This window comes from Schistocerca gregaria, chromosome 4 (assembly GCF_023897955.1).
Source record: "Schistocerca gregaria isolate iqSchGreg1 chromosome 4, iqSchGreg1.2, whole genome shotgun sequence".
Taxonomy (NCBI): Eukaryota; Metazoa; Arthropoda; class Insecta; order Orthoptera; family Acrididae; genus Schistocerca; species Schistocerca gregaria.
The window spans coordinates 369,296,312-369,319,958 of NC_064923.1; the positions used below are offsets into that span (position 1 = coordinate 369,296,312).

Here is a 23,647-nt window from a genome sequence, read left to right on the forward strand (position 1 = left end):
ATTTTCTTACGTTTTATTTCCCTTTCATTGTTGAATTGTACAAATTACGAAAATTGTCCAGAATGTGACATGGTTCATTGTGGAAGGATATAACTCAATGTCTTTCGGTCCATTCGTTTTCCTTTATTTATGGCAAATCCCTTGTCTTGAAAATGAATCAAGTAGAAATCCGACTTCAGAATCTATAGCACGGAGATCAACGTGGTCTAAAAATACACGTGACTGTGAATTGAGCAAACACCAAAATGCACTCTTTGGCACACACTCTGCAGGCATATCTTTGCTATTCGGCAATAGAACAGTTGATCCAGACTTGTGGATGCTGTGTTGTTTACAAGTGCATGGCTTAGCGTCAAAGAAGTATGCTTGCGGTTTGTTTGTAAGACTAATGCGATTATGGATCACGATGTAATAAACGCATTTGTTGAAAATCTCTGCAATCATTTTAACTTAACTAATGAATCAGTAAAATGTAACGTACGTAAGCACAGTGAGAATTTACTTCGTGATGGTGACATGAGTTTTCCCCTTTATTATATTATGAAGAACATTAAAGAAAATAAGCCAGACTGTGAACTGCCAACAGCCACAATTTTGGAGAGCTCTGGTACTTTAGAGTCCATAAGCGAGTCGGATAGCAAGAAATGGAACCTGGAAGAGGCAAGTGACTTTGATATGGAGCCATATATGAAAAAGTCAGATCACAAATGTCGATAAACAGAATTAAGTTTCTTGATATTTAAATTTTAAATAGTTCACAAACTGTTGAATGTATTTACAATTCGTACTTGCAAAGCATGCATTTATCAGGAAACTTAAAATGTGTACTAATCAGATATATGCCGGGCTAGTATTAATGGTAACAACAAAATTTAAAAATAAAATTTTGTAGCTCAGCATATGTGCTTTTGGAAGTGATTTACTGACATTTTTTAACTTTTACTTACAGCAGCTTACATCTCTCAAAGAAGCTAGTGCAACTTGGAAGTTAAGAATAGAAAAATGTGAGATTCAGAGGAACCGCGTCGTCATTTATTTCCAGAAGGACTATACATTTAGAACAACCCTCAGAAACGTACTTCAGGTGCAGCATTTGTATGGCAGCTGTCAGAAGAGAAAGCAGGTATGCAGTATTGGAGCCACAGAGATAGACCTTCTTGTTAACGCATGGCACTTCAGTACCATGGTACTGTAGTGGTTGTTTACTTTTTGTTGTATCCCAAACATCGTTTTCTTTTGTTTTTTGAGCTTTTGTACACTCATTTCAATGTTTGTGATAAGTGGGTCCCAGTTAGCAGGTAAATTTAAAGGCTCCATTCTTCTAACATCAAGATTACAAAATAGTTACCAACATTTTCCACGGCCCAGTTGTCATTTCACTGTAATTTAAATAGCTGTTTGTTGATCTTATCGTTTCTCTAGTGTGTAGCAACTTTGGTCATACTTTCCTCAAACTATTAACCAATATAAAGAGCTGTCCTGCACTCATTTTAGTGATTTTATACAACACTTCTCATATTCGAATCAGAGATTACATTAATAGTTATCAGTGATAGAAAATATCAGTGCAACTTGTTCAGAAAAGAGAAACCAGTAGCAAGTAAAATGCCGTGAAGAATCAAATGGCCATCATAATAATTAGGGTATGGAAGCATGCTTCCAGACCCAGTTATTATTTTCTGTATTAACCTACTTATGTTTACTCCAACTGTTATTGAAGAGTATGTCCCATATGATATGTGGTAATAAAACTGGTGGGGGATGGTCCAAAAACAGATGGACATACCCTTTGGTCCATAGTGCTGGAGGCTAAGCACGGGTCTCCTGTTTCTCCTCGATCTTCTCTGGTTGATGATAGTGGGCCTCTGTTGCATTGTCTTGGAGTTGTGATGGAGTAGGAAAAAAACATGGCACCTATCAAGCTAGTGGTTAAATTATTCTTTTATTATCCCCAGTTTGTTAAGCTTGTCGAAGTAGTTGTTGGCTGCCATATCGTCAGTGCAAGACTTCCTCCTTCACGACCGAAATTCTTCCTTCACCACCTTTCTGAGACACGATAGAGGTGTTTCTAGTCGGTGGGGGTGAATGTAGGATTGGTATTTATGGTCCTAAGCTCCTTCTTTGATATGACATCACACGTGAGGTCACAGACTTCATAGAAATCATATGACTTTTGTGGAAGAGATGGTTTAGGAAAGTCCAAAGGGGTAATGGGATATGGGTTGTTCAGGTGTGGCTACGTCCTGTCTCAAAGTGATGCTGCCATTTTCTTTAACACAGGCTCCACACTGCACTCATCTGGGAGCAGCAGGCATTCATGTAGTTCTTCCGGGTCGACAGAAGCGTCCGATCCCATGCGTTGGCTTTGACCTGTGACGTAAGTGTGTTGTCGTGTGTGACGTCATGACGGCATGGAGTTTGGTTTGTGAGTGTGGCGTGTTTGTACATGTCGTCATGTTGTGGTTTGTTGTGCTCTCTGGTGGTATGTTCAGGGTTTTCGTTTGTGTGGTGTAATGGGCTCAGTTTGCTTTTGCTAATTATCCAGAATTGTTAGTGTCGGCTGTATTTCTAGTGGAATTCATTTCAGTGAGTTAACGATTTTGTGTGAAGGTTAATTTAGTGTTGTTTGCTGTACATCGTATGGTAATTTTAGTAAAATTTATTGGTTATTTTTGTGCAGGAATGGATATGACCGATAAAATTAACAGTGCGCAGGTCAAGGGAAGTGTTCTATCCCAGTGTGTGGCTGTGTATCTTGATATTGTTATCGGGAGATGTTTTTGAGCTATATAGGCCAAGGGAAGTGTTTGATCCTAATTTATGGGATCACAAGCTGCTGTTGAGCTATATAGGTCAAGGGAAGTGTCAAGATTCCAGATGATATTGTGTTTAGTGGTATTTGGGGAGTTTTTTCCGTCGTTTTGTGTGGTTTGCCCCGTTAGTGTCATTAGGCTTTTTGTGGAAAGTGTGTGTGTGTATTTGTTTTTCGATGTTTTTTTGTCCTCATAATGTGTACGTACTGAATTTATATGCGCCGTATTGGAATCATGGTTTATGGTCATTTCCGCCATATTTGTGACGTCGTGGGTCAAACCAGACGAGCGGGATCGGACGCTTCCATATTTTCATTCTTCCCCTAACTCTTCCTTGTCTTGTGAGGTTCTCTCGATGGATGTCTCTTAGTCATTTGCCCACTGGCCAGCCTCCCCTTCGGGAAGGAGAGCAGGTGACTCAACATCCATGAGCATCATCGCAGCCTTCCGAATTTCTGGGGAAGGGGGGGGGGGGGCACCTGTGTCCATCTGGGTGGCAGCATCCACCCTTGCCTTCTGTGTCACAGGGAAGAAGGTGATGGCAGGGACAGACATCTTCTTTTCAGGTCTCAGGTCATCCCGCAGCTGTTGCAACTGCCAGCTGACAGCTACAAGCTCGTCCTTCATGGCAATCCTCTCTGCCACCATTGTGGCTGTGAGGACAGCCAGCACATCATCTGTGATGTTTTCTTATGGCAGCACAGCCCACTTCCACCTTTTGGGTTGGGGGAAGGGCGTTGTGTTATTGCCTTTGACCGGCTGTGGGCACATTGTAGATCTCTTCTGCAGTTTCCAGGGCATTATGTAGCTACAGCTGCACGAGTTAGCGGTGTAAGCACCGCTGCAATTCAAGCATGTGGCATCAGTACTTCTTGGCTTGTCACAGTCACCTGCGTCTTGCACATTCGGGCAATTCAAACACGTGACTGTATCCTTGTATGACTTGGCAACATGAGACATTTTTTGGCAATTGTAGCATTGCTGGACTGCCTTCTTCTCCGTCTTCTTCTTGACATCACAATCATTCCTGATGGCTTTCATCAGGATTTGAGCACGGGAGCCAGCTTTCTCTCTTGCCTCATCCTTACATTTCAGACGGCGAAGTGTGATGTAGGTGAGTGACAATATGATGCACTGCGAGTAGAGCACCACACTGCAGGGCCGCAGGGGTGGAGTGTGAGCAGCGGTAGCTTACCTTTATATACAAATATATAGGCCTACAAGTTGAATTGACCCCTCAGTTGACATCACCAAGGCTGTGCATATTCTGAATGAACTGTGTGATTATTTAGTGCATTATCATTGACAGGCATTTGATACTGCCAGTATAGCATAGCCAACTTTCTGTATGAGTGCTTATTGCCTGTGCTCCATGCCCTTTATAATAATATCTCTTTTGCATCTATGTGTTAGTTTTTGAACTGTAGGTTCTCGTGACAGACTCCTCTGAGGCGTAACTTGAGGCCTAGGATAGGTTGGAAGATGGCAGTCTGTTTGTCAGTAGGCAAAGTCAATAAATGTTAATGAGGAACTTATACATGACAGCGTAGCCCAAAGTCAAGTTGAAATGCGACATTGTGGTTGTGAGTTGGCAAAGTGGTATCGAACACTTCACGTAATCCAGATTATACCTGTTTGTTTTTCAACTGTCAACAGGATCAGTTGTCCATTATTCATTGTATGGTCTTTAGCTTGTAGTCAGATGTATAAAAAAGCAACTTTTTTTTTTACTAACCACATTTTCCATTGTTTTGAGTATGAAAATGGCAGGTTAGTTGTAATGTAAAACTAACAGCCCAGAGAGACACAGCAGTGCTCAACAGTAAACTTGAGAGGTATACAGTACAAACTGTGTGGCCATTCCACTCTTAGTTTTTTATGTTCTCCGTGCTGGCATCCACATCTATGCTCCACATGTCACTTTACGATGTGTGGCAAAAGTGTACTTCCATTACAGTTATAAATTTTCCCCTTTTCCTGTTCTGTTCATGAGTGGTGTTGGAAAAGAATGACTGTCAGAAAACATCTTTATGAGCTGCCACAGGACGACGCAGAAAAGCTCTAAATACTGAATTCTGCCTTCCGAATTGTTGGACGCAAGATTGCTGTAACACACTATCAGGTCATTTCATGCCAAATGGTCTAGAGGTTCGAGCAAGATGAACGCAGATTTTTCTGAAATTTTGTGTGGACATGAACACATGTTCCCAATGAATATCAGTAAAGTTTTACTTTCACCAGTATAATACTTTCACTGATATCCTACTTCCAGAGATATAGTAATTTGTTTGAACCCACGTTGCAACTATTGAAAGTGCGCCACTGGATTTGCAGCAACTATGAGAAGTATCTCTGGTAATATTTTCTTGAAAGAAAGTAAACTAAGGCATCTTGTACAATTTTTGCACTCAATTAAGTAAATAGCTTTTTATAACGACAGGTGTAATTGCATGATAAATCTGAAACTTTGCTCATTCTAACTTACCAGTAAAAGTTTTTAGGATATAAAATTTCATTTTCCTGCTTTCTTGTAGTTTTTATAGATCGAGGACAAAGTTGACATTTTTTTTTCTTAAAATGGCAAAAGTCTTCTTCAAACTCTTTTAAACCATTTACATTAAAAAGACCATATTCTAAACCACCTGAAAAATTAGACTTGGTGTTGCAGTGTGAGCATATCAGGTCCTAAAAACTGATGACAAGGTAGAGGTGCATTTATGATGTGGCCATATTCTACTGTTACTACTCAGATTAAATCTGACATCTTTTATTATCTTCTACAGTTGTTTAGTATTTTCTGGGGAAGGTTATATCAGAAGTCCTGATGACTAGGAATTGAAATTGAGTCAGAATAACTGGAAAAACTTGAAAAGGTGTGTGTCTTGTCACAACTCAGCATAACATTATGACTGATTATAATTACTCTGATGGTGTTCAGGGTGCTGCAGTGTGGGCTGTATACGTCACAGGATGCTGAAACATCATAGGTAAAAAAAAATTAATATGACTAATAGTATTGAAATGATTTGACAATGTGAGTACCTCAATAATACTGACTCTGATCTAATAAAATTAATACTGGCAGTACTTGTCCTACTGTAGCTGCTGCCACTAAGAGTGATAATGGTAGTAACCGTAATAATAATAATAATGTAATAAGAATAATGATAGTGGCAGATATAAAAAGAATTCACAGGTGTACAAGATAGATATTTTCTGATATGGGGAGTTCTGGGAAAAGGAAGTTCAGGGAGACTGCAGCAGCTAAGAATACTGGGAGTTCTGTTCTGATGGGAATAAATGTTTCTATCATTCCCCCACCTCAGGGGGCTCAGCATTTTTCTTTGATGAGTATGTGCATCGTTACCACGGGGCCCCAGCCTTTGGAGCTCTCCTCCCCTTTCTGTGTTGCATGTCTTATCTTTCTGCTATTCTTTTCCCCTTCCTTGGGGACCGAGTCATAAGTCTACTTCGGGAAACCGAAGTTTTTGGTGAAACTTTCTATGGATTCATCCTGTCCACCCATCTTTCTTTCCCTGCCCCTTCATTTCTCTCCTTCCTCCACTTTGGCATATAAGGTATCTCTTTTTCCTCTTATTCTTCCTCCTCCTCCTCCTCCTGCTGTCCTGAAGACTGGCCCATGCATTTGATGTGTGAAAGGTGGCAGTGTAACGCATAATTCCCAGTCCCAAGTTGACAAGTATGGCTCGTATGTACCCCCAGGTGAAGGTCAGACCCAGTGAGGGGTGATTGGCTGAGCTTGTAACTTCTTGTGTGCTGTGATTCTTGAGTTTCTCCCGGCGTATCTGATAATCAAAATAACCACAGGTGTACTGCCGGTCTACAGTGTCCAACGGGCACAATATTTTGGCGATCATACATGTCGCCATCATCAGGTGAACTGACGGACTCAGCTCCTGTGAATGTGTCGGCACAGAGATCCGGTACGCTAAGGCTGCCAACAAGAGGCAGGGAGGTGTGAAGAGTGATTTGTTAAGATCTGATGACACAGCAGCTGGACAGCAGTCGTGTGTGCATGAGCGGTGTCTGAGTGAGTGGTTGAGTGTGTGTGGGGGGAGGTGGGGTGCTCTCATTTTATGACCAAGGCTGTGGCCGAAAATTTTGTTGTGAGTGTGTGATTGTCTTTTTTACATGCCTGTGTGCAGCCCAGTGATCATCTGTATTGTGAGTTGCTACCGATCCTCATTAGTATTGATTCTCAGAGTATTTGCACAAGTTATCTGTTGCATGGATTAATAACTGCAGTCTCATTTCATTCATTTCATCAACACGGTGTCTGTGACCGTGAATAGTTGGCCACACGAGTGGACTTCCATGATGGGCGAAAACCGCAGGCCATTTCTGCGGGTATTGCTAACAGATTGGGCTCTCAGGGTCTCAGCATTCATTTTCTTGGTACGTGTTTGGCGACACCCCCGGGGTTCCTGAGTGGGTGACTGGTAAGTGCTGTCAGTTCCCTGTCACCGTAAGCTCTGGCCATGTTCAGCGACCACATTGCGGTGCGGCAGTAGAATGTTGTCTCTCCCAGGGAACAGGGATCTTAGCTTGACCGCCCGGATCGCAAGGATGGGATAAATCTCTATTAAAAAAAACCTCTTATCTCAGGGTGTGCTGCGCGCTGATGGAATGTGTGGCTGTTGAGGTGGAACAGTCATTAGCAGGCAGCCTGTGGGGAACCTACCATACCTCAGTTGTATAAGGCTTACTCAGGCTTGCAGGGCTCTGTCTGAGTGGACCCTTATTTTCTTCGTTGGTCGTGAGACTGAGATGGAACCCTTGAAATCATCTCCTCCCAACAAGAAGGGTACTGCCTGAGTGTGTTCACACCCATTAACCCAAGAGAACAAGAGAGGCTATTCCTCCTGCTAATAAGACTACTTAGGACTACAGTAACAGGACTCATGGAGTCGTGAATAACAACGTGTTTTTGGTGATAAAGGAAGGAGGGGACATTTCTATATCCTTAAGGGTTTGGAAGACCTTGATGGCACTTTAAAATGACTGTGTAATTGCTCATTGTTGGTCGAAACTAACAGATCAAAGCAGGTGGAACTTCTTAAGAAATTGTAGAAACTGGGTGAGTATGATACCATTGCTGAGATGCATATCTCTCTCAACTCCTGTAAGGACGTTGTCATGAGCCGAGATATCGTAGATATGGACATAGCAGAACTGAAACAAGAATGGGCATCCCAGGGAATAGTCGATATGGAGCAACAAATTCGAAGGACTAATGGAGACACTGAAAAGACTGCCACTTTCATTTTCACATTAAATTCATTGACACTGCTTGAACATGTTATGGCAGGGTTCCTTCGACTTAATGTTCAGCCTTACATACCAAACCTAGTGCGGTGCTATAAATGTCAGTGTTTGTCATACAACCATGAGTACTGGAAGTGAAGTGATCTGCAGGAAGTGTGGAAAAGCAGCTCTTGACATGGGGCCGACGGCCCACCCCCAGTGATCTGTGTCAACTGCTCTGGGAACCACCCAGTCTGGAGCTGCAACTGCACTTTTTTTTGCTGAGGAATGCAAAATATAGGAAGTAAGTGATGGAGTGGATTCCCCCATGCCAAAGACAAAAAAGAATGTAAGTCAACGAAACACTCTGTCTTTGCCACCTCATTTTCTTCCTTGGTGCAGAAACCTATTCCCAAAGTGGACGCTTCAACACAGATGGTGCCTAGCATGCCTGTATCCACCACAAGCACCTATACTTGCATATGTACATGCCAAGGAAAAAATAGTAAGGGCAGAGCAATCCAAGCAGCTGCAACAGGAAAGACCAACAACAATTCCGCAGTGAGCATCCAGAAGGCACACATAAAGCAGAGTGCCTCTCAATGCCTCCTTTCACCTCATCCTCATCAGGACAGGGTGCAGGGAATGGATCCCGACTTCCAGGTCACAAGCTGTCCCAGGCACCATCAGACATCATTCTGATATGCCCCTGACTCATGAGGAGAATGCTATGGAGTTGGATGCCTCAGATCCAGGCAGCTCCTCCATTCACACTTGCTGTACCAGTGCTTCACCTGCCTGGCGCAAAGGTAGGAGCAAATTAAAACTGCACTGATGACATGGCTCCCATACTACAGTGGAACTTGAATGGGTTCAGCACTCATGTGGAGGAACTGAAACTCCTAGAGGACAGTCACACCCCTTGTGCTTGTGTTTACAAGAAACAGATTTTAAAGATAAAGACGTCCCTGTGCTATGGAGCTATATGCTATGCCGAAAGGGTGACCTATCGAGGGAAAGAGCAAAGAGAAGGCTCGCAGTGTTTGTCACTAATGCGCACCACTCTTCTGTTCTTTCCCTGGCTACTGATCTGCAAACAGTAGCAGTTGAAATTCATGCATATCAGAGGCTTACAGTTTGCTCTCGGTATTTACTTCTGCTGGATGCAGTAGACTCTGAGGCTCTCACAGATCTTATGGGACAACTCCCTCGACCGTTTCTCCCTGGGAGACTTTAGTGCCCATCATGCCCTTGAGGTCTTGTAGAGCCTCCTGACATCTCAAGAGCTGGTACTCCAACGCATTTCTGTGCTGCTGCTGGGTTATTCACAGCCATCAACCTACCTCTCTGCTGTCCAGCCCTCGCCGACTCTATTCACTGGGAGCTCGTTGACAATCTTCATTCCAGTGACCAATTCCAACTCCACATTCACCTATTTGATGGCACATTGGTGGAACAAAAGCCACCAACAGGGATGGTTGGAAGGGCCAACAGGGCGCTGTTCAGCCAGTTGGCTGTGTTTGAACACAGTGACAGCATACAGGAATGGGTGGACCACATCATACACGTGATCAATCATGCTGCTGACCTCTCTGTACCACAGTCTTTCAGTTCTCTTTGAAGAAGAGTTCCGTCCACCCATCCGGGCCAGACAAGTGGCTCTTCAATGGTTTAAATGCTGCCCAACAGCAAACAACCTCACTTCCTTTTCAGTCACAAGAGCCAAGGTGCAATGCTTCATTAAGGAGAGCAAAAAGAGCCTTGAATCAGCACTTTCTGAGTCTTCTGATACTGCGCCTGGTCACTACCAAATCCGGTACCGCATGATTCAACACTTGCCAATGGCATCAGAGGAAATCCTCCCCAAATGTTTTAATCTTATGTGGCAGACAGGCAACTACCCCAACTCGTGGAGGGAGGCGGTACTGATACCTCTCCTGAAACTGGGAAAGGAGCTTACATCTCCCACTGATTACAGGGCTATTGCCTTAACTAGCCACATAGGAAAGACCCTGGAGTGAATGGTTAACTTTCATCTGATCTGGTTGTTAGAGACCAGAGGACACTTTTGCCACTTTCAGTGTGGATTCCAGAAATTTCGGTCCACTGTCAACATGCTGACCCTGCTATAGGTGCCTGTTCAACAGTCTTTACTACACAACCATGACTGTATTGGTTTATTCCTCGACATCAGTAAGGTGTATGATATTGCTTGGAGACACTGTATTGTTGCACAACTGCATCAGTGGGGCTTTCATGGCCACCGCCACATCTTCATACGGTCTTTCCTGTCTCAACAGTTCAATTGGACCCAAGTTGATGCCTTGCTGTCAGATAGTTTTGAGCAGGAGAATAGTGTCCCTTGGGGCAGTGTTTTAAGTGTTACCCTATTTGCCACAATCGTAAACGGTTTCATGTCTATGGTAAGGAGTCCTGTACAGTGCTCCTTACTTGTGGACGATTTTGCTGTTTTCTGTTCCTCCTCTAGTGTTGAAACAGCAAACCATCAGGTGGAACTTAGTGTGGAGGTTAGAGGAGTGGGTTGCAAAGATAGTTTTCTGTGGATAAGTGTGTGTGTGTGTGTGTGTGTGTGTGTGTGTGTGTGTGTGTGTGTGTGTGTGTGTGTGTGTGTGTGCATTTTAATCGTTCTCATAATTATTTTTTTTTAAAGTAGGAGGCACTATCCTATATTTCAGAGACTCAAAATTGTCGCAGTTGCCGCACCTGAGAGACCTAAAAGCAAGAACCCTCAAGGCACTAAATACCTTAAAGTGCCTCAGGGACAGGTCTTGAAGAGTGGACAGGGCATGTCTGCTCCAGTTTTATAGGGCTTTCATACATTTGTGGCTGGACTACGGATGCACGGTGTATGGATCAGCGAGGCCTTCATATTTTAAGATCATGGACGCTGTCCTCCATGGGCTGGCCACAGGTGCTTATAGGAACAGTCCCATACTCAGCCTCTGTGTTGAGGTTGGGGAACTGCCACTTAACGTCCGGTGGCAGCTCCTCATGGTGCATCAGGCACGTGAGATCCTCGCAGCTCTGACTTCGCCCGCACATCGTACTGTTACTCATCTGCCTCTGGAATGCCTTTTTCTCAACCAATGAGCAACACTGCCAATTGGGATCCGCGTGCAGCATGTGTTGTAGTCACTCTGTGTGGAGAAAGTACAACCCCAAATCCAAGGTTTTAGTCATGTGCTGCCCCAGTTACCGCAGAGGCCCAGTGTCATTTTAGATTTAGTGCAGTACAGGAGAGATTGCACTCCTACTTCTGTTTTTAATTCAATATATGCAGACATTATATATGCGCACCACAACTATATAGCTGTCTTTAAGGATGTGTCTAAGCCCGGGGATGCCATTGGTTGCTCTGTCATTTTCACAGATCATGTCCTGAAGGTACAATTGCCTCAAGAATTCACTATCTTTGATGCAGTGTTATATGCAATCTTGGGGGCACTGGAGCAGAAAAGACGTTCTTGCAGTGCCAAATTTATTGTTTGTTCAGATTCTCTGAGTGCCCCTTACTCTCTCCAACATTTGTATACAGCAGATAAAGTCATCCAGAATATCCAGGATGCCCTCCTCCAACTACAATAGCGGAAGGAGGTGTCTTTCTGATGGGTACCTGGGCACATGGGAATTTCAGGGAACAAAATGGCAAATCGAGCTTGTCATGATCCTCTGGTATTTCAGTGTGCCATCTCCCTGCATGCTATCACCTCGCTGCGGAGGTACAAGGTTAGGCGTCAATGGGAAGATGAGTGGCAGGAAGTGACTGACAACAAGCTCCTTGTAGTAAAGCCCACAACTCAGCTGTGGTGTACTTCCTTCCAGTCAAGTTGATGGGACGAGGTCCTTCTTACTCATCTTTGCATAGGCCACAGCCCCAGAACACATGGGTTCTTATTCTGGTGAGAGGACTCTCATTGGTGCTTGTGGTGTGCAGATCACTGTGCGCCACATTTTATTGGACTGTGTTTTATTTTTTTACCTGCAGACTACAGTGGGTTTACCGACAGATCTGCCCTCTATTTTAAATTATGTGGCCAAAGTTTTGTGAATTATCCAGCATTTTTAACAAGATTTTAGGGAGATATTTTTAATGTGTCAACAGGATTATTGGCTCACCCAAGTTTTTTGTAAGTGATCAGCCAGTCATATTTCTCTGTCTTTTCTTTTAGCTCTTCTGTTTTGCTTTCTGTGTTTTAATTTCATGTGTAGCTACTTTCTCTCCTAACTGGTTTTAGTGCATGTGAGATAGAGTGACTGTATGGTAATTTCAGCTGCACCTCCCACCTAACTGGCATAGTACTTGCAGTGGATCCTGATGCAGTTTGGAATTCTTGTGTGATGGTCTGGACGGATGTCTGCCTATTACACATTACAACCTGTCAGCGGTCTCTTGTCAGCCAACAGACGAGGTCGGCCTGTACGCACATTGGAAACAGTGGACTTAGGGATGTTTAGGAGTGTGAAACTCTCATATACAGACATATGACACAAGTGACACCCAATCACCTGACCACACTCAAAGTCCGTGAGTTCCGCGGAGCATCCCATTCTGCTATCTCACGATGTCTAATGACTACTGAGGTCACTGATATGGAGTACCTGGCAGAAGGTAGCAGCACAATGCATCTAATATGAAAAATGTGTTTTTTGGGGTGTCCAGATACTTTTGATCACATAGTGTATAACAGTTTTAGTTTATCTCCACATTCATTTCATTTGAGAAGTGTGGGGGTGCTGATGACCTTGCCATTAGGTGCCCATAAAATCCTCTCTCTCTCTCTCTCTCTCTCTCTCTCTCTCTCACACACACACACACACACACACACACACACACACACACTCACACTAACAGATCGGGCCTGCTGATCTGAAGCTCCTAGTTTCCCACTAATGTGCAAGCACAGTCTGTCAGACCTAGTCTCTCACAGATCTGCCCACAGGCTGGTTCTGTTTGTGTGTGGCATAACGTGGTGCTTCTTGGCAGACCAGAGGTCATGAGTGATGGATTTCAGGAATTGCGAATGTTTCACGGCAAGTACAGTGCTGTGTTCTATAGACATTTTATTTATTATAATACATTTTGGCATTCGAAAATAAAGTATGGATGATAGAAGAAGAAAATTGCAGCAGTCGCTGGCAGTTTGTACGCTATGTACTCATATATTTCTTTAAAGAAAAACCATGCAATATCTGCAAAATAATAGACATAGCACAGTGGGTAATAACTGACAGTAATGGAAGTGGTAGAACCAAGATTTTATTGTCGGTGACCTGTAGTGTTGGTTTACACAACTCTTCCCTGCCTTATCTACTTCTTTCAAGAAGCCTACTTTTTTCTGAAGTCAGTGAAGGTATTTTAAATCTGTCTTGTGGCTCCAAGGAAATGCATATTAAACGTGTTTTGTTTTGTTGAAATAAAATAACAACAGTGGTCTTAATGAAACACACATCATTTGGCTTCTTTTCTCCATCTAAAAGCAGTTTATTTCAAAAGATTTTAATGTTAGTATCTAAGATTTTTACTCACACAGGGGAGAAATACAGAAGTCCTTAAATTTTTCTGTCAAATTATGTCTTTACTTATCCTTGAGATCTCAAATGTTGTCAGGGAAAAATTCTAAAACTTGTCTGTAAACCAGGAAATTTCACTTTGGGAAACTTGTGGCAACCCTGATTTTGTTTCAGTCAGATTGGTTTTGATGGACCATACCCTGCCTCTTGGAAGACGGAAATATTAATTCCATTATGGAAACTAGGCAAGAATCCAGGCCCTTACCAACAGTACATAACACTCTTGACCATGTGGTCCACCACTACCACTTCATGTGGCTTCTCAGATCTCAAGGTCAACTTGGCCGCTCTCAGTGGCTGCTTCTTATCCAATCCTTTCTCAAGGAAGTTTGATATAGCATTGGTGATATCTTGTCTGACCGCTGTGTTGAGAAGTTGAGAAGAAGGGGTCCCCCCCCCCCCCCCCCCCCCCCCCCCCCCCCCCGAGGCAGTGTAATCAGTGTTATACAGTCTCCCCCACAGTTAGGAGCCGTGCTAAATACTCTTCATTTGTGGGTGACTTCACGGTCTTTTACTCTTCCTCCAATTTTACAGTGACAATGAGGCAATTCCAGCTAACCTACAGGAGGCTGTAAGCTCAGTTTAATAAAACTGGTTTTAGGTTCTTGTCAGAGAAGACTATTTCAGACAACTTTAACCATGCTCATTGAAGTTTTAAGCCACCAAAGTTCATGATGGGGGACAATGTGCCACAAAAATAACCAGGTTTCCACATCTAAAAGACCTGCGAACAAAGAGCACTGAATCATAGAATAGTTTTAAATGCCTACACTGAAAGATGTGGTGTGCTGACAAGTCCCACCTGCAATTGTATAGGGCATTTGTCAGGTCACAATTAGATTATGGCAGCATGGTTTATGGATCAATTCACAATTCCTGCCTCAAGATGTTAAACTCTGTCCACCATGCGGGAATTGGGAATTTGGATATCACCCGGAGCCTGTTGGACCAGCCCAGTTCAGAAGCTGATGAAGCACTGCTGCATCCTCCTGGTTCAGTAGGCCCTGAAAATCTTAGTATTGCTTCAGTCATTAGCATTTAGTGCAGCAGCCCCCCAACTTTGAGCGGCTGTTCAGAAATCAGCCTCATGCAATCAAGCCATGCAGGATACAGGTTGTGGATCTGGATGTCAGACCTCCGAATACACAGCTGGGGATGGAACAAGTTGCTGCCTTGTCATCTGCAGAGACCCAAAATGATTTTAAGTTTGACGCAGTATGAGAAAACATGTCGCAAATTACATTTTCACAAATCTGTGTTATGCAATATTAAGCACGTACCACAGTTTTATCGCTGTTTAAACGAATTGCTCCCACTAAGAGAATACACTCTGTTGTTTAGGTGTTTTTCCTTTTAGGTTGTTGCCCTACACCTTCCAGAACACTTCACAAATTATGGTGTGGAGTTTTATGGCATTATGAGGGTTCTAAAGTACATTCAAACGCAACACTTTACAAAGTTTCTTGTCTGATCTGACTGACTCGGTGTGTTACATGCAGTTGCCGGCCGCGGTGGTCTCGCGGTTCTAGGCGCGCAGTCCGGAACCGTGCGACTGCTACGGTCGCAGGTTCGAATCCTGCCTCGGGCATGGATGTGTGTGATGTCTTTAGGTTAGTTAGGTTTAAGTAGTTCTAAGTTCTAGGGGACTAATGACCACAGCAGTTGAGTCCCATAGTGCTCAGAGCCATTTGAACCATTTTTGTTACATGCAGTCTGCTGCATTTTTCCAGTAGTCTAGTTGATTCAGATTATTGATAACACTTTACATCAGATTAAACAGTAAGGCAAGTTGGTTTTATGCTGGATACCTTGAAAGGACGTAGCTGACAAAGTAGCCAAAGAAGTGTGTACAGATTGTGTTTTACATTGATGTGTTGTCCTCTTGTAAACTATCAGCTCATTGTGTGATAGAATAATCATGCATCAACGGAAAACCAAATAGTTGGAAGTGGAAAACAAGAAGTTGTAGGCACGGTGGACTTAATGCTACCATACCAGTGCAATGTAAGTAAATGCTGCTCACTAGACTGCACATAGGACATTGCCCACTATCACACAGTTTCTTCTTACGGTGGGAGATGTTGATTGCCCCAAATGCCACATCGCCATCACCACCCTACACCACCACTTTGCTTTCTGTAAAACACCCTATTATAAATTTGTCAATGATACCTTCAAATATTCTTATCATGTTATAGGTAAGACTGATTAGTTCATAGTTTCTACTGTCCTCCTTTTGTTCCTTTTTTCCCTTGTATACAGCTATTACTACTACTTGCTATTGATATGTTAAAATGAAACATATCATAGGTAAGGCACAATGCCCCAACCCATGACTTCCTTCACTTCATCTATCCATATGTGTTGCCCTCCTTGCACCTTTTGCTTTTTGGTAACATATAGCTTCCTGTTATTATTTGTAAACATATTGATCACACCTCTCTCATCTCTCTTTCTTTCTTCCACGTGCCCTTTCTCAGCCATATTTACTGATCTATTGTATTCCTGGTAATAGCTTGACTTTTTATGCATCACATTATATTTCTTTGTTATATGCTTCATTTTTTGAAATTGTCTGTAGTGTTCCTTTACAACTTGTTATATATGAAAATATGCTTCTTCTCCACTTCTCTTGATTGCTGTATGACTGTTAGTGAAACATGCTGTGCTTCACTTTCTATATCTGATTTAATTATGACAGTATTTTCTTTGAGATTTTCAGCAACAGTTATGGTTGCTTTTTGCTTTCCCTTGTGCTCTCTAAGCTATGATCACTTATCCAGTGTTCATCCATGACAAAGGTAGCCTACAAAACCTTTGTTCACCTGATTATTAGTTATTGTTGCTTGGGTCAAAAAGTTTATTACATTCGACATAATTTTGCAAAAACTTGTGTTCTGTAAACTGATCCAAACTGGGCTCATTTGAAAGTCCATGGTTTTAACTCCAAAACAAAATGTGTTTGTTTGTACAATGCGGGCTGACAATGCTAGATAACTTGAATCGAAGTTGGGTGTGAAAAACTTGGCACAAAACAATGTAAAGTTCTATATCTCGCAGAGTAAATGCATACCAAACATGAAACTTCATACACAGTAGCTCAATAGCACAAAGATGTGGAATACAAAATTTCATTCACCTACTAGTTTCAAATAACCTGCAAAGTATCAAAAAGATCCCAATTGAATTGAATTGAAAATAGGTATATTTGACACTTCTGGTAGAAATACCATTTTCTGTTAAAGCTTCAAAATCAGTTTCATTCAAAACACTGTGCTCTAAGCTCCCTCCTTGAAACTGTGGGTTTAATGTCCAGCATGAGCTAACAATGCTACACAAACTGAAGCAAGGTAGCTGCAAAAATCATGCTGCGAATAAAGTCTTGACTTCATATATGTTTAGTTACAACAACTTGTTTTGAATGAGACTGGTTTTGAAGCTTTAATAGAAAATGATATTTCTAACAGGAGTGTCAAATATACCCTATTTTCAATTTTTCAGAAAAATTGTAATCTTTCTGATGAATTTGTAAATTATTAGAAAATTAGAGGTGAATGAAATTTTGTATTCCACATCCCTGTGCTACTGAGCTATTGTACATTAAGTTACACATTCAGCTTGCATTTACTCCACAAGATACAAGAATCCTAAATTTCCACTTTTTTGTGTCACAATTTTCACATCCAACTTTGATTCAAATTATCTAGCATTGTTAGCCCACATTGGATAATCAAACTCAATTTGTTTTGCAGTTAAAACCATGATCTTTCTAATAAACTCAAAGTGGAGAGTTTCATAGAAAATAGTTGTTTGCAAAATCATGTTGAAAATTTTGCATTTTTAACCTCTTTACTCAATAGTCAACTTTGCACTTAATTTATTCAGTATAGGAAAGCAATATATAAATGAAATTTTGTATTTAAGAATCTTGCAAAGTTTCACTTTCGTCATACCTTTAGTCCCTGAGATATAAAAATCCGAACTTCATATTTTTGGGCGATTTTGCCTAAACTTTTCTGGCTGAATATGTCTTGTAAAATTCCTTTCATTATTATTGTTAACAGAATGCATGAAGTTGTACTAGATGACCAAATTTCATTTCTTTAAACAAAATATTGCTTGAGATAGACTGGCTCAAAGTTGCCAGAAAATAATGCTTGCTCTGCGCAGTCACGAATGGAGTCTAACAAGTGACTATATTTTTAACGAATGTTAAAAATTTACCATTGTTTTTTGGAGAAATGTGCAAATGTTCACATAAAATTTCGTCGATGCTCAAGTTTTATTGCATGAACAGCAAAAAAGTAACAAGCAGTAAACTTTTTTCTTTTCATTATTTTATTTGTGTGGGTGGGGGGGGGGGGGGGTGTATTAGCGAGAAAGTTTCAGAAAGGTTTGAAATTAATTACGTCACTAATTTTTCCTCATTTTCAAATACTGGAAGAATGCAGTTTGGAATACTGTAAACAAATGTTTGATTGCCCTGGAAGCTATTAGATAGGCAATTTGCAACTTGGACAGAGTGGCCATTTTAGCTATTTGGCAATGTAGATGGATAGGAGAGAATACTGTTTGGTCTTTGGCCCGCCTCCTAAATTCAATAGATTCAACCAACTCCAGTGGCAGAACACTTTGTGAGGCATTGTATGTTAGGCAGAGATCATCAGCACTAAAGTTTTGGGCTGTATAATCCAAGTAGAGCCAAGCATGTTTGATCATGATATAACAGACTGAAGAAATTCAAGAAGCTCATAGAATATTATTTCTTCTGTGTCATTCACAAATGAATGAATAAAGATAATTCTTTGGTGGAAGATGTATGGGGAGGGGCAGCAAACTGATACAGTCCTTACCAGGTGCTATCAGTCATCTTACAGAGTACAAATGTACATGTAAAATTGTGATAGTAATTCAGAAGCAAAGTAGTACCAGGCATCATATTGTCATGTAGAAGAAGGTGTAATTAGATGAATGACGAACACTAAACTTAAAAGTGGTTTATTCAGCACTTGCGCATACAAGAGCGCGGAGCGAACTACCTCCGACCAGAACACATACAGTATATATAGAGCTACAGAACATTTCAGTACAATGCTTCTTGATGTTTGCAGATACTTCTAGAATGTACTTGAACCGAATATAGACATTAAAATTGCATAGTCCAGGTAGTTTTGAACTCACGACTGTCCATGCAACAGTTTAGTAACATAACCACTACTGCGCGGAGCTACTCAATTTCTTCTGTGACAATATCTATCAAATTTGTTAAATTCCTGAATGCCTCACTAGAGTCCACATAATGGATATCATGCATGAGAGTGACCTAGAACCATTTGTTAGGTAACAAGCATTCCACAGGAATGTAGTGAAACATATTTTTACAAGAGATCTTCAATAAAAACTGGCAGCAATTCTCTGAATTGTGTGCAGTAAGTAGGAGAAGTGTACTGCCATTCGAGGAAACTGTAATCTTAGACTCTGCAGATGTCCCCAGCATCATTCTTCCCCATCTCTCAGTGAATAGAAGCTGCTGGGCATTTTTGGCACCTTTATAACTTCACCAAGTCTTGCGATTTGAGACAGTGTTCTGTGATAAATGTTTGTGTTTCTAAGAAAATGAATGTTTCTGCGCACTGTGACAAATTAAATATGGCTTTTGGAGGGCCTCTGCATTGTTGAGTCTGTCTTCGTTGGCATAAGGCATTCCAAGAAGGCTGGGAAAGTTGTGAATTGTGAGGAAGAAGAGGAGGAGGAGGAGGAAGAGGCACTCCTGCTATGGCCTTTAGAGAGATTGCATTCAAAACTGTGGCCACCATTATTGCAGTGATTCATGTTTCACTATCAGACAACTTGTGCACATTCTAGAGATATAAATTGGAAGTGTTTGAACTCTTAAAAGAGCATTTGCACATAGTTTGAGTGTGTGCTCACTGAATACTGCAATTGCTTACCGCAGAGCAAAAGAAGAACAACACATGCTGCACTTTAAAGCTGCATGTTGATTGTGAAGGTGATGCATGGTGTCAAAATATCAATGCAGATAACATTTGGGTGTATTGTTATGACCTAGTAATGAATTGTAATAGTACATAATGATTGCAAACTTGCCAGCCATACATACAGACACTCCGTAAATGGGTAAAGAATCACTACCAAAAAAAGGTGAATAATTTCTGGAAGCTTCTGTAGCAATGGCGTGAGCCTAGGCAGGAGGAACTCAACACCATAGAAATGACAATGGCCACATGTTAGACCATCACAGCCACCAGGTGTCACTGCCGCTCACCGGGCAGGCGATACCCAGCTAGTTACCAACCAGGGACTTTCCACCACACAGTGTACATTACATTTGCAGTGGCAGCACCAAGACATGCCTGCTTTGGTGTGTATAAATATTGACAATCCAAATAGGGAGGTCACCAAATCAGCAAGTCATAGTCCGCATCTGTTACAATGTCTACTTCGGCCATGAGGTTGCCACTGCTCTGTCATCCTGACAGGACTGCCTGCCAATAGGTCCAGCTGCAGCATTGAGGGACTGCGGGTCACTGAAACACTGGGGATCTGCCAGTGCCATGTTCCAGACCAGTGTTTACTTCCTGAATACCTATGCTCCTATCACCCAACCTGGCCATGCCAGTCCACTACATCAGCTCTTGATGAAACTCAGCAACCTGCTGGGAATGTTTACTACACAATGTTGCACCATTCCTGTGCTGTGCTATGCATTGCAGCTGTACATCTTCACAAAAATGCTTTGCTGCAGAGGTCTGCACATTAATGACCGCCTTCCAGAGCCTACTAGATATGATCTTCAGTTACTCCAATGAACTGTTGGAAAATAATTGAGAGAGAGCACTGTCATCGAGCAGCTTTCTATTCACTTCGACTTACCCTCTGCAATTAGAACACACCCACACTTTCTACTTGTCATCAGGATAATGCCAAGACTAATGTTGCTGAAATTGTAATATTGTTTTTAACCAGAAAAGCCAGTTCTGTGGTACCATTCCGTCTATCAGTCAAGACCTGGTGTCTTGTGACTACTTTTCAACCCATTGCCATAAAGAATTGTAAGGTACATTGTTTTGATAATCGAACATTGGCAGCGTAGCCTCTTTAAGTGATTTTGAAGAGCACAACAAAGAAAAGCCTTCACTGCATCTCTTTCAGAAGTGGCAGAAGAGGTGGGCAGTATATTGAAGGCTAAACAATTTGATATAAGTTGTGTCCATGTTGCTTGGGGCGATCTGATATTTGGTCATAAATAAGAATTCTCACAACCAAGATTGCATGTCGAAATATTTTTATTTCCTCCATGACAGGTTTCGACAGAGTCTAGCTGTCATTGTGATCGTGTTATACGTGTACAATAATATTATTTCCAGACGATCCAAAGATGACAGCTAGACTCTGCCAAAATTAAATATTTCAACATGTGACCTCGGCTGCAAAAATTTTAATTTATAAACAGTTTGAATTAAGAAATTTCTGAAATAATAAGTAAAATAAAGGCAATAACTCAGCTGTTGCTGACTGATCGGTAGCACGAGTAATATTGTAATAAAGAGAAAAGAGTATTTATACTAGCTATCGAGCTCTTGCTCTTTCTGTAGCAAAAGTACATACAGGCACCCAAATTTGATTGTCTGTTTTTCCCTTAAATGTCAGTTATCTCAGTAAGTCTTTGTGAGTGAACTTTGATGCTTCTCCGACCAATTTTTATCCACCTTTTTTTCTGCTTGCAGTAAAGAAGAGCAATTATTAGGACAACAGCATCTTTATTTCCAGCATCTTTCAGCATCTTCATTGTCTAAAATTCTGAACCACAATAATGTTGAGCAGTCAGGAAAACTTCTTATTATTGACTTCTAGGGGGTGCATTAGTGTGCTTCGGAAGTAGTTTTTATTACACTGGAAACCATTGAGCTAGTTAGTATTCTGTAAATGGCCAGCACTGAGTCATACTCGACTCCCCTCCTCCCCTCTACGAAAAAATGTCCAGCTGTAGCCTGTAAATAAATTCTGACTTTGTGTTTTGATGAAATCATGTAGTTGATTTAAGGAATTTTGGACTAACTTTAATGTTGCTGCCGTGGTCATAGTCTGATATGCATGCTGAAAGTTGTAATATATTATTTGAATCTACTCAGAAAGCTGATCATAGTATATATCTTCATTCTAGTGTCATCTACAGTATTTTTTGTGCATTGTAATGCTGTTACTGTGAACAAACAAATCCACGGAATATCTCCTACTAACCTGGCCCTACAGCATAGAATACATTATAATATGAAATTTCGACATTCCAAGTAAGCAACAAATAGGTTAATTAATGGTGCTTCTTCTTTACTACAAGCTTGTTTCTCCTGTAGTACCATTCTCAACTTAGCATATAGATGTTCTTTGAGTCTGCTTATGTTTATAGAAGTTCTACATAAAGGTCAGTTTGGATACATACTTGTATCTAGTTTGAATAAGTGCCCATACTCCATTAGTCTGTTAACTATTGACTGTCTGTCTGGTACTAGAGCATTATGTATTGCTTGATGTTGCAGTGATTAACTGATTATTCTATTGATCATTGAGTTTCTATGACGCAGGTAAAAGCTTTATTGTTTTTGTTGCAATTTCTTGTGTGTTTTTTTAATATAATGCTAAAACTTCATCCTGTTTGACTGGTATAGAATTTTGCGCAGTAGTGACCTCAGTTCACAGGTCACTCTACACCCATCTGTTAATTGTGTCACAACCAACCACGTCTGGGAAGACCAAGCTTTCCAGCAATCATTTTTCCTCTTCGTGCTGTGTGCATCGGTGTTTGCGTCTACCTGACGCCTGCCATGTAGCAATAACAAGTGAGGCTATAACAATAGATTTGATAACTGTTTGGTATCTTATTGTGCTGACCAGTAAAATTTCCTTATCTTAAATTGAAATTTGCTCTTAATTAAGTACCTATAGGCATACTGTTCTGATTTTGGGTAACAAGAACTTCCATTGATTATGCTGTCTGTAGTAGTTGGTTTTCTGTAAATTTCAAATTCATTGTTATTTTAAGATGAAGAAAGTTTATGGATTTGTTTGACTTTGTTTCATTTGTAAATTTTATTTTTGGATGCGAGTTTTTGAGCTCTTGATGAATTTCCTGGATGTCTTCTTCATTTCCTTCTACTAGTACCAAAGTGTCATCTACATATCTTCAGTAATATATAATTTTATCGAGTAGTGGCTATTTGGAGCTGAAAAATTTTTCTACCATTGTGTTGATAAAAATGTCTGCAATTGTGAAAGCAATAACCATTTCCTATCACCATTCAATTAGGTTGTGTTAAATTTTTTGGTTGAATTCGGAATTAATAAGAGAACATTAAACTAAAAAAATGACAGCTTACATACTGATGATATACTTGGGACAAATATTGAATAAAATAAACCAAATCTTGAACAGAACAAGCATAGAACTATCTTTCTGAACAAACAACAACAAAAAATGAAAGTTCAGTCTTGAAAAACCAAAATTCTGATTTCATTCAACTCCAGAATAAGTAATGACTGCACAAAATTCTGTGTTGGTCAAACAGGACAAAATTTTAGTATTAGATTCAAAGAACTCTAAGAAATTGTGACATTCATCAATCAAGATTTCACATACGTCTCAGAAATCAAAACCACAAAACACAACATATTGAAAATGCATTACAAGTCCTACACTGGGTGCCAGGGAACATGCCGTGATCATCTTGGAAGAAGTAGAAATGGTCATCCAAATGATATTCTTGAAGAACAAATTGAGCTCAAACATTTAGAAAAATGTAGAAAATTTCATTGGTATTTTGTGAAACGAGAACAGAGAAAAAAACACAGTAAACAGAAAATAACCTTAGGTACAGCTAATAAAAAAATTATAAAACCATTGAAGCACAACCAGCATCATTGACTAACATTACACTGAAAACATAACATAAAGTATCAAC

The 23,647-nt window shown here is 41.0% G+C and overlaps 1 protein-coding gene across 4 annotated transcripts in view; it reads left to right on the top strand.

Moving 5' to 3' along the window:
• The first annotated feature begins 276 nt into the window (after positions 1-276).
• The window catches only part of LOC126365868 (DALR anticodon-binding domain-containing protein 3), a 52,428-nt gene continuing 29,057 nt past the window's right edge, over positions 277-23,647 (top strand). For 2 of the 4 annotated variants that reach the window (XM_050008552.1, XM_050008550.1), the window contains exons 1-2: positions 278-660; positions 950-1,123. In XM_050008552.1, the coding sequence (XP_049864509.1) occupies positions 397-660; positions 950-1,123 (438 nt within the window). In that variant the 5' untranslated portion in view covers positions 278-396. Of the gene's footprint in view, positions 661-949; positions 1,124-23,647 lie in introns of all 4 variants that reach the window. The other 2 variants (XM_050008554.1, XM_050008551.1) reach the window with 2 other exon arrangements.